This window comes from Callithrix jacchus, chromosome 13, assembly GCF_049354715.1.
Source record: "Callithrix jacchus isolate 240 chromosome 13, calJac240_pri, whole genome shotgun sequence".
NCBI lineage: Eukaryota > Metazoa > Chordata > Mammalia > Primates > Cebidae > Callithrix > Callithrix jacchus.
The window spans coordinates 96341166-96359259 of record NC_133514.1 but is presented as its reverse complement, the minus strand read 5'-3'; the positions used below and the strand labels follow the sequence as shown (position 1 = coordinate 96359259).

At 38.3% G+C, this 18094-nt stretch overlaps 1 protein-coding gene across 5 annotated transcripts in view; it reads right to left on the bottom strand.

The window, feature by feature from the left end:
- Window positions 1–18094, bottom strand: part of DCC (DCC netrin 1 receptor) — a 1205330-nt gene that overhangs the window by 384336 nt on the left and 802900 nt on the right. For all 5 annotated transcript variants that reach the window (XM_002757246.7, XM_008979838.5, XM_035271116.3 and 2 more), the window contains exon 8: window positions 8782–8938. In XM_002757246.7, the coding sequence (XP_002757292.2) occupies window positions 8782–8938 (157 nt within the window). The remainder of the gene's footprint in view (window positions 1–8781; window positions 8939–18094) is intronic.

Below are 18094 nucleotides of genomic sequence, written 5' to 3'. Positions count from 1 at the left end.
TTTTCAAATATGGACCTTTTCCAGCATCCTAATCTCAGCTGGAATTGTACAATCATCCCTCCATTGGAATATGCCAGAAATGAAACAGCTGTTAACCCCTCCCTCCTCACCATTCATGTACAATGCATCATTACCCAGTCCTGTCAGTTGTGCCCCCTAAATGTCTCACAAAGTTCTCTCCACTGCTCAGTCTCCACTGACATACCCTTAGACCAAGCCACCACCATCTTTTGCTTGGACTTCTGCAATGGCCTGCAAAATGGCTTGGGCACCTGGCTGACCTCTGCTCTAGCTCCCACTCTCTAGTCACAATCATCTTTTCAAAATGCAAATCTGATTGTGGCAGAGACATCACATGCACACTTTTCATAAATGCTCTCACAGAAGCATGTTCCTTTCCACTAAAACTCTTAACTCAGCATGTGGTTATATATTCATCAGTAGGATGAACCTTTCAAGATGAACTGCTTCCAGAGAAACTGCTGGGTTATCTTCGATTTTTAATATGCTTCTGGACATGGACATATAGTGAATTGATATTCAACATTTGTTCATTTATATGTGACATTTGTAGATGGCTGTTTCATTTTTCAATATGCATTAAGTCCACTGGAGAAATAAAATCATTATTCTCTCATTCAATAAATTAAGAACATTTTGAGGTAGAGGGCTGTGGTTTTATATTTTACAGAGAAGCAGAGTGGGGCTCTAAGAAGAAGGCTAACTTTGCCAAGCTTAAGTCAGGTCCATAATGTCATGCTTAAGATTTTGAGTCTTGTTCTCTTTCCATCACCATATGCTCCTTTATGGATAACACGCTCCATGAGCTGCAGAGTCCTCAACTCTGAAGAGCTGGGAAAGAATATGTAAACACCATGCTGAAAACGTAATATACTATGAATTCTAAAGGGAATACTCCATGTCAATCATAAAATGCTGGTTTCTAATCCTGAACAGTGAGCAGAGGTATTCTTTGGCAGCATAAAGCAATGTAAAGCATATATTGCTGCAAGTTGGAAGACCTAGTTCAGCCTTTGTTCTGCCACAAAACAGTGTGTGACCTTGAGCAAGTCAGGGCATATCTTGGAGCCTTCTCTGCTTCATTTGCAAAATGAAGATACCGGTCCCTTATCTGCCTACCTCACAGTGTTATTGTGAGGATTAAATTGAATGATGCTCATAAAAGTGTTTTAATTCTCTCATCTGCACTCCCGCTGTACTTTATATGTGGCTCTTTCAGTAAATGTCTTTCACTTTTTATGGCACATTGAAGAGATCACTGGACTAGAAATCTGGCATTGAAACCCTCATTCTGTTATTTAGTATTTGTGTGGTTTCCTGGCAAGATTTTTCAGTCTTCCTGAACAGGGAAAGGCATACTCATCTGTGAAATGGAGATCATCATAAATACCTTATCTGAAGATCAAATGGATGAATGCTTGTGAAAGTAATAAAATCCCCTCTAAATAAGAGTTAAGAAACACCCCTGTATTTCATTTATTTTAACTTCCAACCCACATGATGATTTGCACATGGCACTAGCTAATGAGAATTGAATGTTTTGGGTCCACCAAACAAAGAGCAAATGTTTCAGGTGCTTTCATTTTACTTCATTTAATGCTCATCACACCCTTACACATCAGATACTATTATTGTCCCACATGAGAAAATAAAGTCCAGAAATTGGCCAAAAGCCACACAGCTGGTAAAATACCAAGCCAGCATTTGAACCCAGGTGGTTCAATTCCACAGCTACATAGCCTTAACTTTTGGTTATACTGTGTTACACTTCATAAGTCATTTTATGTATCAAATGGGAGTTATAATGTTCTTTACATATATAGAAAATACAAAAACTTAGTAGGAATGGTGGCATGCACCAGTAGTCCTAGCTACTCAGGAGGCTGAGGTGGGAGGATCCACTGAGCCCAGGAGTTTGTGGCTGCAAGCGAACTATGATAACACCATTGCACTCTATTCTGAGCAACAGAACAAGACCTCATCTCTCAAAATAAATACAGTAATAAAAATTCACTAGTGTGTTTTATTAGTGGTAAAGAAATAATGCAAATTAGCTTAGCCATTAAGTCAGAAAATTATTGGAAAGAAACATATAAAAGTATTGCATGTCATAATTCTATAAATATCAAACATGTTTAGTTCTCTTCCAGATTAATCCACTAAGGAAACAAGATGATAAAGAGATTGAGAGTGCCTGCTTTGGACTACAGTCTGCACTAAATTCTAGTTCTACTACTTACTAGTTATATAATTGAGGTGTAAACTTCTTCTTTAAGTCTCATCTGGGTACACATACTTTATGTAAGATGCTTAGCCTGGTATCTGGCACAGTAAGTGCCCAGTAAATGCTTGCTGTCACTGTTGATGATAATACTGTTGTCTTGGGCATGGGATTTTCCTCTGAGCCTTGGTCTCTAAATGTTTAAGTGGCAGGAAGTTAGACTGTGATCTCAAAGATCACTTTCATTCCTAATGACTTTTAGGTAGTCGGAGGGGTTAGCTAGATATCTATGAAGCAATTACTTCACTGTGAATTCTAGCTTTCATGTTCGGAATGTATGCTGCTCTCTAATTTATGAAATAAAAGCACCCCAAGGGGCTGGAGAGAAAGAGGTGAATCATGGCACTTGCATTATTTACAACATTAACCAGTCAGAAAGGGTTGTGATAATCTGAGCTAGAATAACTTTCCTGAACAAAGTTATTGCTAGTCTGAGATAAACGTTAAATCCATAACCTTTTAGAAAGGTATGGTGTCAAGCAGGAAAATAAACCTACATGAACAAACAGATATCACAGCTAACTGCTGAGAAACAGTGGTGTATTTTATGGCTCTAGTTGAGAGCCAGAGCAATAAAAATAAATAGAGATATTGGAATCTAATTTTAATATCAACTTTTTTTTGCAATTAAAAAAAATTTTGAACTGTAGTCAGTTTACTCATCCTCCTCAATAACACACCCTTTATTTTATTGGGTAAGAAAAAAAAAATCTACCTCTCTGACACCTTTACCATATCATTTCTGATCAGTGTATGTTTACATGAGGCATGATACTGGACACTTGAGCATGAAATTGTAAATAAGATCTAGTCTCAATCATCGGGAAAAGAAATACACATGTACTCAACCAAATGTTAAACTGAATAAAAGGTGGCAAAGGCCCTATAGTAATGTAATCAAAATGAAGGGGTGAGATAAAGGCAAAATTGATGAATTCTGAGTTGGAGGACCATGGAGAGTTCCACACAGTCGTTGACATTTCAGCTAGGGCATCAATTCAACAAATATTTAGTGAGTGTCTACAATGTGTTAAGTACTATTCTCAGTGCTGAGAATAGCTTAGTGGATAAAGAAGACAGAAACAGCCTTGCCCACAGGAAGATTATATTCTGGTGGGGAGAAAGGGGATTAGGGAAACACAATGTGTCAGTAAATGGTAATAAAAGCAATGGAGAAAAATAAGAATAAAAAGGACATAGGAAGTACCGGAGTCAGGACAGACTTTCATGAAAATGTGACTTTGCAGCAAAGATTTGTCAGAAGTTAGGGAATAATCCATGTGAATCTCTGAGGAGAAGAACATTCTAGGGAGACTGATGAGCAAGCACAAAGCTCTCAAAAGAGGGGAATTCTTGGAGTATTTAGGAAACATAAGGAAGGGAGACTGGATAGGAGTGAGAAAATAGGAGAATAGTAAAACTGCTACGTAGTGAGGTTAGAGAGGTAACAAGAGACAAGAGCAAGGACTTCTGCTAATACTGTGAATGAGACAAGCATTTCGCCAAAGAGTTTTGAAGCAGAGGAATGACATACCCTAATTTATGTTTTAAAACGTTGACTTTAGCTGCTATGATAAGACTAGAATTAGGAGATTACTGCAGTGGTTCCAACGAGATTTAGTTGTACTTAAGGAGGCAGTAAGGAGTGGTAGGACTCAGTATACGTTTTGCTTTTCGTTAAATTGTTTTTTTGAGACAGAGTCTTGCTCTGTTGCCTAGGCTGGAGTGCAGTGGCGTGATCTTGGCTCACTGTGACCTCCACCTCCCAGGTTCAAGCAAATTTGCCTGCCTCAGCATCCTGAGTAGCCAAGATTATAGGCATGAACCACCAAGCCCAGCTAATTTTTGTATGTTTAGTGGAAACAGGGTTTCACCATGTTGACCAGGCCAATCTCGAACTCTTGACCTCAAATGATCCACCTGCCTTGGCCTCCCAAAGTGCTGGGATTACAGGTGTGAGCCACCACACCTTGCCATGTTTTGTTTTTATTTATTTGATTTTAATTTTTTATTATGAAAATTTAAACAACATAAAACTAGGCAGAATAATATGATGAATTGTTTTACTCCCCTAATTCAGCTCAAAATATAAAATCATAGCCAGTCTTCCAGTATTATTTTATAACAAGACTTGGTATATTATTTCATGGATTCAGGATATATTTTGATGGTACTACCAAGATTTAATGATGGATCTCATAATAAGAATTAGTAATTAAGAGTTAAGAATTATTCCAAAGATTTTGGCCTGATCAATGAGAAATATGAATATTTCAGTGGTGGGGGGAACTCTGGAATGATGACGTATTTGGTGGGGAGGAGTTGGGGTTGAAGTGAAACAGGTATTTGGTTTAATTCATAAGTTTTAGATGCCCATGGGATATTGATGTTGAGAAATCAAGTAGGAAGCTGAGCATATGAGTCTGAATGGCAGGTAAAATGTTAGGACCGGAGATACAAATTTAGAACACATCAGCATGCTCACAGAATATCAAGTCAAGGAATGGATGAAAGGCTTGAGTCCTGAAGCCATTTGAAATTTACAGATCAGAGAAACTGGGAGTAAGAAAGCAAAAAGAGCCTGAAAATAGTAGCCAGAGTGGAATGAGGAGAGCACGTGCAACAGAAAACCGAGTGAAGAATGAACTCCACAAAAGGAGAAATGATCAAATGTGACAAGATGTGCTGATGGTCCAAGCGATGTGAATACCAGGAATTGGCTATGAGCTTAGCAACAGGAGGTTATTGGTGAACCTGGACAAGAGCAATTCCTTTTACATTCTAGGAACAAAATAATTATTGGAATATGATGTAAGATATTGGAGTGAAGTTAGACAATTCAAGGAATGTTCCTATGGAAGAGAACGGAGCATGGAGTGCTGAAGGAGAGGAAAGCGAGATTGAAGTCGAATTTGTTGCAATGGAAGATTCGACTGCATGCTGACATACTGATAGACACAATTCACCTTAGTGGGAGAAAATTATGAAACAGAACAGAGAAAGAATGGCTTAAGATTTGCTCTTTTATATTGTAAGATGAGATCTTGTGCCCAAGTGAAGGTTTGGCTTTAGCTAAAGAGTACTGAAAGTTATTTTATGGAAATTTGAGGGAAGACAGATTACATGCTTAAAGGACATATTTGGGTTAAAAAAGTCACATATGAAAGCATATAGAATTCCTCTTCTGATATTTCATGAAATTAAAATCAAGGTCATGTAAGAGTGGAGGAAAGAGGGAAGCTGTTGGAGATTTGGGAAAAGAGAAAAAGGCATGAAATATTATTCGGAGTTTATGTGAGAGAGGATGACTGATAAATGTAGCATAATTGCCAGTAGCACTAATAAGCAACATGAGATTAGTAGCTATGAGTTTAAAGTGAGACAAATCAGCCCAGTTGTACCTTTTTCACTAGCTATATTCAGCTACAAAAGCACAAGTGAAGAGTAAGTAGAAAGTTACATTTACTTGAGTTGGTTTTCGCTAAGCAAGTAACATGAAACGAGAGTACCAGGCAAAACCTTGATGCAAGTCAGCAAGTATTTAACTGCTGTGTTTACTGGCTGTGGAATTACAGTTACGAAATAAATGAAGGAAAACAGAAGGATAAGGGATAGGATCAAGGGACTGTAGGTCTCTGTGATATCAAAAGTTTGTCGTATTCAGAGTCCCAAATAAAGAACCATAAGACAAGAGTGTGGAGAGTGAGGCAAGAATACAATTTTAAACTGAGATAATAAGAGGTTGCAGTGATTGGTGTTGTCAAGGTCCATGGCATAACCATGGGAGTGAGTAGCCAAGGGGGTATAGAGGATGAATGCTTAGGACTAAAAGATAAGAAAAAGTTCAATAGAAGAGGAAAGACAAAATTGTATAATAAGCAGGCCTGTGAACAATTACAAAAATAAATGGTTCACTCAAACACAGCAATTTTAACAATTTCCCCTTCCCCTTCTCCTTCCCTTTATCATCCTCATCCTCCTTCTTCCTATTCTTTGGCCTGAATTTCAACCTCTTTTCCACATTGTCTCTGAGCTCACACTCTTCTGAGCCCTTCCATTCTGCCTGCATGCAGTAACTGCCCTGAATTCTTTATGTGAATTCCCTCAGTTCTCACAGTAATGCTAAGAGGTACAATTTATCTTCCTTTTATTATAACAAAAAAGTATTATTCCTATTTAATACATTATTAAATACGGAAAAGTCACACATCTGGTAAATAGTAGAACCATTTTCAAATCTAGCTCTTGTGACTTCAGTGAAAAATTTTTAGCCATTACAGATTATAGAAACCACACTTTCACATATATCCATATGGACAGATAGACATAGATACACATAGATTGGGGCTAGACTTCTACAGAAAGAAGTTTGAAGTTACATGTGCATGTCTTTGTATAGCAATTTTATTGTATTTTAGAACTGGTCACATTTTGGGCAGTGGAGTGAGTGATCAAAAGAGTGTTTCAAAAAGATAACTACAAACAGTGAGGAAGATGGGTTGGAAGGTGAGGAGCGATTCCCAGAGATCAAGTAAAGATGTTGAAAGTAATAGAATAAAGGAAGCATGTCTGAGCTGTGGCCAAGGTAAAGGTGACAAGACAAGACTTGATGAGGAGTGGCAGTGCTGGCAGGCAGCAGTCAGTAAAACATGGCATGAATTTTTCACTTGGTCAACGGGATGGAAGATACTAACAAACTAAAAAAAGGAAAAATATGCATAAGGAGGAGACAGTGAGTATGTTGTAGGCAGGCTGAATTTAAGGTGCCTCCAGGAAATCCATGTAAAAATATGAAGATGACTGGGTCAGAATTACTGCTTCCAGTTTCCACAACTGCACTTGCTGAAATCCAAGGAACTTAGGAGGCATCGTAAGATCACAAATAGTTGCAGAGATAACACTAAAACAAATGGCTGTTTCTTCACAGTAATGAATAATCTTAGTGATCATAAGGTAATATGGGTATTGGGTATGTCTAATTATTTTGAGAGGAAGTCTTACTCTGCCACCCAGGCTGGAGGGCAGTGGCGTCATTTCGGATCACTGCAACCACTGCATCCTGTGTTCAAGTGATTCTCCTGCCGCAGTCTCCCAAGTAGCTTGGATTACAGGCATGTGCCACCAAACCCGACTAACTTTTTGTATATTTTTAGGAATGACAAGGTTTCACCATGTTGGCCAGGCTGGTCCCAAACTCCTGACCTCAGGTGATCCACCTACCTAGGCCTCCCAAAGTGCTGGGATTACAGGTGTTAGCCACCATGCCTGGTCTTTTTCCTTTCATTTTAAAGTAAAGTCAAATTGTAAAAGATAACAGAAACTTTAAAAGGCTATACTTGAACTTGCTGCCAACTAGAAAAGAGAGCATTTTGAGACACAGCAGGTGAGGAGGGGTATCGTACCACCTGAGCATCAGACTGTCCCATGTTGAAGTAACATTTTGGTTTATCCAATTTATATTTTCTCTTTTGAATTCTAAAGATCCCCACATGTTTACAGCACTCACAGATCTGAGCGACTAGAAGCCTAGGACATGGATCTCTGTTTCTCCTCATGCCGAACTTACCCAGTATTTACCTCCAACTTGGACATCAACTTTCAAAGTCATAAGATGGTGAAGCATCTTAAGGAAAAAATGTTGGGGAAAAAAATGCAGTGGATTGTAATCTTGAAACCAGACGGGTACAACTCACTTTTGTCTAGTCAATAATAATGTTCACAATAACAACTTCTACCAAATACTAGACACTTTGATATGACATTAATATATGCAACATAATTTAATGCTAGCAAAAACCTTGCAAGGTATGTATATTTTAAAATTTTGTTTTATCTTTTATTTTTAGTTTCTTAAAAACTTTTAATTTTCATGGGGACATAGTAGGTGCACGTATTTATGGGCTACATGATGTATTTTGATACAGGCATGCAATGTGTAATAATCACACCAAGGTAAATGGGGCAGCCATCATCTCAAGCATTTGACTTTTGCATTACAAACAATCCATTATATCCTTTATTGTACATTTTAAGGTAAGTATTATAAATTACTCCTTTTTAAGGAGGAGAATGAGGCTCAGAGAAGTCATGTGGTTTTTTTTTTTTTTTGAGATCATGTGATGTCAATGACAAAAATGGGATTACAAACTAGCCAGAGTAAGTAGTGCTTTCATAACCTGTCCCACGAATATATAGCCTAATTCTGTTTTCTGTTCATGACTCTGAAAATGAAAGAAATAAAAAATTGATGTAATATATCCTTACTCTTTTCAAGGAAGTTTTATATAAATTATTTAATTAGTCTCTGTAAACAACATTGCTTTTAAAAACTGCACTCATTTAGAAATGAGTGAAGGAAATAGTGGAGATTTTACAGCCTCTTCAAGCTTCCTGTCCAAGATCTCCTCCTGCCATTACCCAGTGGTACTGATTTAAAGAGATTATGGATTAAGCTGAATTTTACTGGTAGTATCACCTACCTGTTGTCACCTTCTCTGGAGAAAAAGACCGTGAAGGTTTGAATGTTCCCTTTTGCTTCTGCAGGTGGGCGCCAGCTGAGACGGACAAACCGGCTGGAAACCAAGACAGGGACCACATCTCTGGGAGCGGAAGGGAGGACACTGGAGCTTGGGATAGCTAAGGAGAAAGAATAGGAGGCTATCAGGTGTCAGCACCATTAGGTAAAAATTGGGTAGGAAGGCAGAGCCAACCTATTAGCAAGCATCTCCATGTTATAGTCGCGTTGATTCTAAAGGAAGGAAGAAAAGCCTGGTAATGCACACAGTAAATGAAATAAAAGCTATATTTGTATTTCTTGGGTTTAACAAGTGTGGCTAATGACATGTATATGATTCCATTGCATGTATATCCAATTTTGATTACCCATGGATCCATGACAATAAGGGAAGAAATGACTGCTCAGCCAAGAAAAAGGGAGAGAAATTTGGCAATGTGAATTTTTAACAAGCACTTGAGTTCTAGAAAGAGCTTACCTTAGACCTGTGGATAATATGATTCAATATTGTAAAATCATTATACTTCTCATGACTTTAACTGATAATAGAAAATGTTTTTGGTAAGAGACAAATTATTTCAAGTAATTAATATTTCCCTAAATTATTTCAGAAATGAAGCACAGGTTGAATAAGAATATGGATAAATGAATAAATGCATTCATATACTTCAGGTAAAAGATGATATTACAATTCAGAAGATAAACTCAAGATACACTAAATCGAAATCTAAATTTATGGTGACTATTTGTCAAAGATAACCTATTGGCATTTTTAAGAGTTCTAAGAAGAGCTAAGAGGACCAACATTTCTAGGATTTTACAAGGTTGGGGGCAGTTATTACTGTAGAAAATATGTGCTCATATAGTTTTAATATACAGTAAGGCCACATGATTCCTGACAAAAGATATCACTTACTATAAAACCTTCTTTATGTATCAAAAAAATTGTGACCAAGTTGATTTTTTTTTTTTTTTTTTTGAGATGGAGTCTCACTCTGTCACCCAGGGTGTTGTGCACTGGTGCAATCTTGGCTCACTGAAACCTTCACTTCCAGGTTCAAGCAATTCTCCTGCCTCAGCCTCCCAAGTAGCTGGGATTACAGGTGCATGCTACCAGCCTGGCTATTTTCTGTATTTTTCGTAAAGATGCGGTTTTGCCATGTTGGCCAGGCTGTGTTGAACTCCTGACCTCAAGTGATCTACTCACCTCGGTCTCCCAAAGTGCTGGGATTACAGGCATGATCCACCATGCCTAGCCCCAAATTGATTCTTTAAAATATTCATTTCATAGTTAAAATATGTTCTACAGTAGAAAAGACACAGCCCAAGTAGGTGTACATACACTGACACAGAGTTTAATAAAGCACTAATTTGGAAGTCAAATCAATGGAGACCTCAATATTCTACAACATAGCCACAGGCTTACTTGTATTCATAAATGTTTTCAGTAACCAAAAAGTTATCACAAAACCGTACCCCTGTCAGTATATGTCTACATGTCTACACTGTTCTGATACAATTTTTTTTCTGCCCCATCCTCCCTAGTAGCTGGAATTACAGGCACACACCACCACACCTGGCTAATTTTTGTATTTTTGGTAGAGACAGGGTTTCACACCATGTTGGCTAGACTGGTCTTGATCTCCTGACCTCAGGTGATCTGTCTTGGACTCCCAAAGTGCTGGGATTACTGGTGTGCACCACCTCTCCCAGCTTGTTCTGATACAGTTTGAAGTAGCTTATTTGTTTTTTAAGAACACAGAAAATTAACAGCAGAGATTAAAGGTTGATGAAAGTTAACACAAAGTAGAAGCAGTTTTCATGAACTTACCTACTAGCAAAGAAAAGAAAAGATAAAATATTCTATAAGAAATACAGATATAAAACTGCACCTCACTTCTAGAATTCACTGTATTTAAAGCAGAATTTAATCACTATTAGCCATAGGAACAACTCTAAATTTTCCACAATTGGAAAACTCTCTTTTCAAATATTGGGGGAACTAATAACATGTAAGAGAAGTTTCCTATTAAATATGTGCATGCATATTTTTTAGTGTGTGCTTGCTTGAGTATGTGTGAATTCATAATTCATCTTTGCTGTGATAGTTCTGTTTTCTTCATGTTTGTTAAAGTTCACAAGTCTGGGGAACATATGTTTGTTTCATTTTGACAGGTGGTCTCTAGCCACAAATCGTAGGTACGCATTTGCTGATATAAAATCTTCAAACGGGCTTTTGTAGCCAATTTCACTAGTCTTTATCAAAGTTAGTCTTCATTTTTTCATTCACATTGTATAGGGACTGGCTGAGTCATATTACTCCCATGAATTAAACTTCTGCTAGCTAGAAAAATTCATCTGGGGAATGGAAATACTCCATTTCCTAATGGTTCCAGAAAGATTATCAATTTACAATACATACTAGCTATACTGAGAAAGAGAGATTTTAAAGAATGAGGGGAAAAAAAGTCATTCAAAGTTATTTCTGACTCCATAGATTCTCTGATTATTTCTTTGTAGATAAAGTTTAGCCTTGCTCTCCTGATCAGTACAGTATTTGACATAAATGGAAGACTGGCAGTGAGTTAGTCAATCTTTTATAGCAGAGTGGTGAGGGAGGGGAAAAGATTGATGCCTTGCGATGGAGTGTCTGTTTCAAAAATATGGGTGATATTAAGCTTCTTGACAAAAACCTTTGCTTCCACACATCACAGGCAGCTGAGACTAACATACTGGAGTGAATTTATTCTTTTCCTCTCCCCCAGCCTGCTTCACCTCCTGGGCTATATTCATGTTGTCCGCTCAACTGTGCAGTCCAGAAACCCGAAGCCCATCCCCTAGTCCTGACTCTCCTTCACTCACTGCATGCAAGTGTTCTCCGCTCCTGAACATCTCATAAATCTACCCATGCTATTGCATCTCTGCTGCCATGCTTACATCAGCACCATCATACTATCTCACCGGAATTACCACAAGTGTCTCCCAGCTCCTCTGCCTTCCTTTTTTTTTTTTTTTTTTTTTGCGACAGAGTCTCATTCTGTTGCCCAGGCTGGAGTGCAGTGGTACGATCTCAGCTCACTGCAAACTCTGCCTACTGGATTGAAGCAATTCTCTGCCTCAGCCTCTCTAGTAGCTGGGATTACAAGCACCTACCACCATGCTCAGCTACTTTTTTGTATTTTTAGTAGAGACGGGGTTTCACCATGTTGGCCAGGCTGGTCTTAAACTCCTGACCTTGTGATTCGGCCTCCTCAGCCTCCCAAAGTGCTGGGATTACAGGCACGAGCCACCGTGGCCAGCCTCCTTTGCTTTCCTTAAACTCACCTTCCTCAAATATATTCTCTGTGCAGCATCCAGAATGAGCTTATAAAAATAACACATCTGGTCCTGTCACTATACTGCTTATTTTTCCTCCACACATCCTCTTCAGGGCAAGCTCCAAACTTCTTAATTAGGTTGCTGGCCTGACTCTTGCTGACGGTGGGTCTTGGGTGGATTTCTCCATAAACAAGGCTTCAGAAAAGGATTTTTGCACAAGTACTACATTTGGGAGATGATCCCAGAAAGAGCAGCAGGGAGTCAGGAAGTGAGACAGGGTAGGGAGGGACCTATCTGAAGAGTGAGTTAACTATATGGTTAACCCTGTGGGAAACTAAAGGGCAATCCCATTGGGGATTCTGGGAGTCCTTACAGGACATGCCTTAGAGTTATCCGTCCCGCTGGATAGCAGATAGGGGTATTTATCTTCCTACCACTTCTCCATCATTTGTTGAGAGTGATTCCCGGGGCTTTGCCTTCCTTGAACAATGGCCTAGTGTGTCCCCTATAACAAGATAGAAAATATCTTTGGGCAGAGGCTTGCAGAGGTCCACAGTAAGCACCATTCAGCAGCTTTACTCACTCAACAAATATTCCAATAGCTCATATCACCCGTCCTCCTTGTCTAAGTGCATAGGAGAGAGTGGGAACAGCAGAGGAAGCCATTGTTCTCATGGTGCATATATGGAAGCTCCTTGGGTTCTTGATGCTTCTGCACTAAGCATGCTCTCCTCATGCTTAGCCGCTTGCCATTCTCTAGGGCTTTCACAGAATCGGATCCCACACCTTAATAGGCCCCTCACACTCATGTGTCTAACTCCTACTTTCCCTCTTGGTTTAGTTGAGGTGTTGTTTCCCCTGGACTGACTGAAAGTATTTGCAAAATATATAAAAGACAAGGAACTCATAATATAAAAAAGAATGTTTTAAAGTCTATAAAATAATAATATTATTGACAAGTGAGTTTCCACTGGACACATAATGCAAGAAATACACATTAAAATAAAGCCTGAAAAATTTTATCAGAGGCCACTTTAAAGAAGGTGAGTATCTCACATCGGTCAGAGTGTGGTGCTCTCACAGGCTCTCAGCTGAAGTGTGTGTGAGCACTACATGTTTAGAAGCAAATGTGGCAAAGTCCTTTTAAAAAACTTCGTAGCATTAGGCCAAATATTCTCATGTCTATAAAATATTTGAAAAATAGCAAATGCCTCCTTCATCAGTACATCAATCTGAAATCATAGATAGCACATTTACTCAAAATGTAATACCTCTATAACCTATCAGCTTTTTAAAAAATGGGATCCTTACTAGATTTTTTAGAAAAATTGTTATAAACATATAATTAATGATAACTTGGTAAAAGCTTTTTGGAATTTTCAAGAAGTTAGACAAATAAGTTTTATACAAACAAGAGGAAAGTTTTCAAATCTTTTTCCTCCAAGAGGACCTCACTCCTACATGATGTCAGCATCACAACCAGTTGGCATCTTCACCCACCTAGGGAGTGCCAGGGAGGAGGGCGAGGGACAACAGCAAGCAGGTAGATGCTCCTCCCTCTCTTCTCCTCGGGCTTCAAGGAATGTCTCCCCACAGACCTGGTCTAGACTCGAATGGCCCAAAATTCAGAATAGAATTCATCACGGACTCTTTACCTCAATTTAAATAGGCGCCATATTAAAGGGGAGGAACACAGTTTTAACAAAGGAATGGCTTCTTATCTTATAAAGGGGAATTAATTTTGCTTTTACTAATCTTCCATGCTTTCTCTCAACAGTTACTTGCCTTCAAATAAGGTCTCAATAAAGAACCAATCAGGACTTCTTTTCTTTGCTTCAGGAGGCCTAATCTCCAGTCTGGCCCTAATCTCTCTGGCCCATTACTGTTGCCATAGCTACAGCTTCTTTATCTGTTGTCATGGAGAAGAGGAGGCGAATTTGCCACACTATAACGACATAAAGTCTTTTTATTTCTTTTAAGGAGATCTTTAAAATTTTTTTAATAATAACCAAATCCAAGAAATGGTGATAATTTCTATAGATAATGAAAAGCCAAAGATATAGCTTGGAAGCCAAAAAATAATAACAACAACATTTTGATTAGGTCCCCTGCAACAGCCTTAGTAATGATGATGCTATTGGATTAATTTTTTAAATAAAGCTTCAATTTTTCTAGATACCAAACACTTTTCTGTCACATTTTATTATACAGTGCTTATGAACATGAATTTTTTCTGAGCTTATTAATAGTTCACTACATTCATTCCCTATGAGGTATATGAAAGAGGCATTCATAAAAACAGAAATACTTAATTTACATTAAACCTCAAACAAGCCAACAGACCTATTTCCTTATTTCATTCCTCATTCTTCTCACTAAAATATTACAAATGTGGCCACCAAATCAACGAGCTGCTTTATGAGCTGCATTTCCTTCATTACTCTGCATCTTCAACTATTTAATAAAAATAATACGTAAATAGATATTATCAGTGAAATAATAGAAACAATTTTCCTAAGAGCAAACGACTATCATATCTCCTTTTGATTTTTATTTCTTGTTGTTCCCTTGACACCAAATTCTAGCTATTTATTGTCTAAATGAAGATATGGATAAATCTAAATTAAGTTTTTACAGTTCATAAAGTTATTTGACAAAATCATCAAAAAAGCAGCATGGGTGTGTATAATTAAAACTTAATGAATCATTTTTTTCTAAAATGTTACATTATTTTCAAAGTTAAAAGAATTATGATGTGGTAATGGATTAAAAACTTCAGAAAAACTATGAAATGTAGGTTTTATAAAATAGTTATTTGAAACCAGTTTTTAACTTGTTAATATAAAAGCTAATGTACTCCATAAAATCTCATTAAATAATAATCATTTATTCATTTGTTGTTTCATTGCCAGATAACACTGGATGCTTTTATCCTGTACAACATATTACCTTGAGGCATATATACATTGTGAAATGGTAAAACCTAGTACCTCACACACATAAAATAATTGATTGGGTAGGTACATTTTAGATAAAATTGAGTCATGAATATTGATGGAATATCTACCATGTTCCTACTGTTATGCTTGAAGCTGAGAATCACTTATTTTTAAGCCCTCAGTTTTGACCTCAGAGAACTGGAAATTAATTTGAAGACTCAAGATGTACCCATGTAACATGATTGAAAGATTACAGTCACTTACAAATGGGTTTCATTCTAAAATTTGGGTAGAAAAAGTTATTTAGACATTAGAACACATCTCATTGAATGATTTCTATTCTGTTTCCAGATACTTATTTAATTTGTACTACTGATTAACTATTATAGTAATAGTGTTATGAAATACCTTGTATGTACTCTTTGATAAAATGAATTGATACATCCAATAATTAATCCATTCAATGGTAATTGAAGGCATACTGTGTGCAAGGCACTGAGTGAGAAGCGGTTCAGTCCATTTCCAGTTCCCAGAGAGAAAACCAGCTTGATCATTCCCACTACTCAGCTTGGCTTCACCCTCCAGGATGCATTTGCTACCACCTCCAACATTACTCCTTCCATAGCAGGTAGACTTTCATCAGTTGTCTTCAGCATGGGGCCAGAAGAACCTAAACCTGAAAGATACAACTGAGGGTCTCCAAGGGTGGGGAGCTCTGCTTGAGGAGTCTGCAAAGGCTTTAGTTTCAGAACAGCCTCTTTACTACCTTCCCGTTCTCCATGCTGAACTTGCTCAATTCCATGAAGACCTCATGCTTTCATCTCTGCTACTTCTGTGTGCTGCATACCTTCCTCCAATTGCTTTTCTGCTCTGACATGAGGGCCTCTTTCAGGTTTCGGTTAAAGTGTCACCTCACTGATCTCTGAGCTGGCTTAGGCCCCTCTATGTGGGCATTCACAAAACCAGGATAAGAGGAACACTCCTGTCAGGGCACTTCCCTGTACTCTCAAGGATCTGGTTATTTTTGCTGTTGTTGTTAACCTATTACGAATTGTATGGTCTGTGAAAGAAGCAGCTAAGTCTAAACTGCTTATCACTTTAATCCCTGTCACTATCACAGTGTATGTTAGCCATATCATAAGGATGCATTAAATTATTGCAGGGTCCAGCTAAATGGAAGGCTTTGCACATGGGTGAGATTATGTTAAGACTTTCGCTAGAAAACTCCTTTCCAGAACTCTGTAAAATGTTTGCTTGAGAATACATGCTGAGAGAAGACAGCATTACTTCAAACTAGTTATGCTCATCATCATTAATTTGCAGATAAATTGCAAAGTAGAATGAAAAACCAAACTCAGCGGAAGTTTCCAAGGAAATGCAAGTTTGGGGTGAGAGCATTTTATTTTAAACCAAATGGCGAAGGGGAAATATATCACAACCTGCCCTGTCACAGGTTGTCAGTCTTTATCCCTAGAGGAAACTCTGGTGGCAAGCTTTCCACATTGTGCCAAACAATTTAGGTGTGTTCATATAAGGATGGTTCCCAAGGGAAATAATTCTTTCATTAAGAAGCAAAAAGGAAGACTGAGAATTTGGTTTGGACTGACCTTGCATCCAGAAGGGGACCTGGGGTTCTGTTCTAGAAAGTGTGATTCTTATCCCAGGATTATACATCAAAGAGTATGGCCAAATAAAGGTTGTATGCTAAACAGGATTTCCTGTGGCCACACAAAGAGATAGACTGAGAAACAAGTTCTAGGAAGTATTTTCGTATCAGCAGCAATAACTATAGCTCTCAGAGTTTGAGCTCTTTTCAGACAAAAAGAGGAGAAAAATATTATCTGATAAATTGGCCAACCAATACATGTATAACTAAAGGTTTTATGCTCAGATCTGTACATCGTAGGTATGTAAAAGCATAAATCATATGCTTTTTTTTTTTTTTTTTTTGAGACGGAGTTTTGCTCTTGTACCCAGGCTGGAGTGCAATGGCGTGATCTCGGCTCACCGCAACGTCCGCCTCCTGGGTTCAGGCAATTTTCCTGCCTCAGCTTTCTGAGTAGCTAGGATTACAGGCATGCACCACCATGCCCAGCTAATTTTTTTCTGTATTTTTTAGTAGAGACGGGGTTTCACCATGTTGACCAGGATGGTCTTGATCTCTTGACCTCGTGATCCACCCGCCTCGGCCTCCCAAAGTGCTGGGATTACAGGCTTGAGCCACCGCGCCCGGCCCATAGGCTTTTAATAATTTATTTCTAAATTGCTTATTTAGGAAAGTGCCTTTTAAAGAGTTTATCCAAAATGTAGCAAGGACCACAGGCAGCTTGGCAAGGTGGCTAGGACGTCATGTATGCAAATATATAGATTCAACTAGCAAACTGCAATTAAATGGTACAGACCATGCTCCCTACTCCCAAACGTTGTGACTGTGTTATTTGGAAAGGTATTTAGCTTCTCTGGGCCTTAATTTCCACACTGAAGTCATAAAAAATATTTAATGTACAGAATTGTTAAGTAATAATGAATAATGGAATCTATGGACTGCTTATCATACCTAGCATATGATTAGTATTCAATAAATGGCTGTTATTATTATTAGACTATCTTTAGATCTTGGGAGCAGAAAGCCTATTTCTGCTGGTCCAGTTTTTTTGATGGCTGGCTAGAGATGTAGGAACTCTCATTGAAAAGTACTGGAAAGTTTTCAGCAAAATCTGGTAGGTCAAGTAGGTTGAGAACAAACACGCTTCTTCTGTGGAAGGAGCGTATATGGTCATTTCAATATCCTTTTCTAGGCTGGGCGCGGTGGCTCAAGACTGTAATCCCAGCACTTTGAGAGGCCGAGGCGGGTGGATCATGAGGTCAAGAGATCGAGACCATCCTGGTCAACATGGTGAAACCCCGTCTCTACTAAAAATACAGAAAAAAATTAGCTGGGCATGGTGGTGCATGCCTGTAATCCCAGCCACTCAGGAGGCTGAGGCAGGAGAATTGCCTGAACCCAGGAGGCGGAAGTTG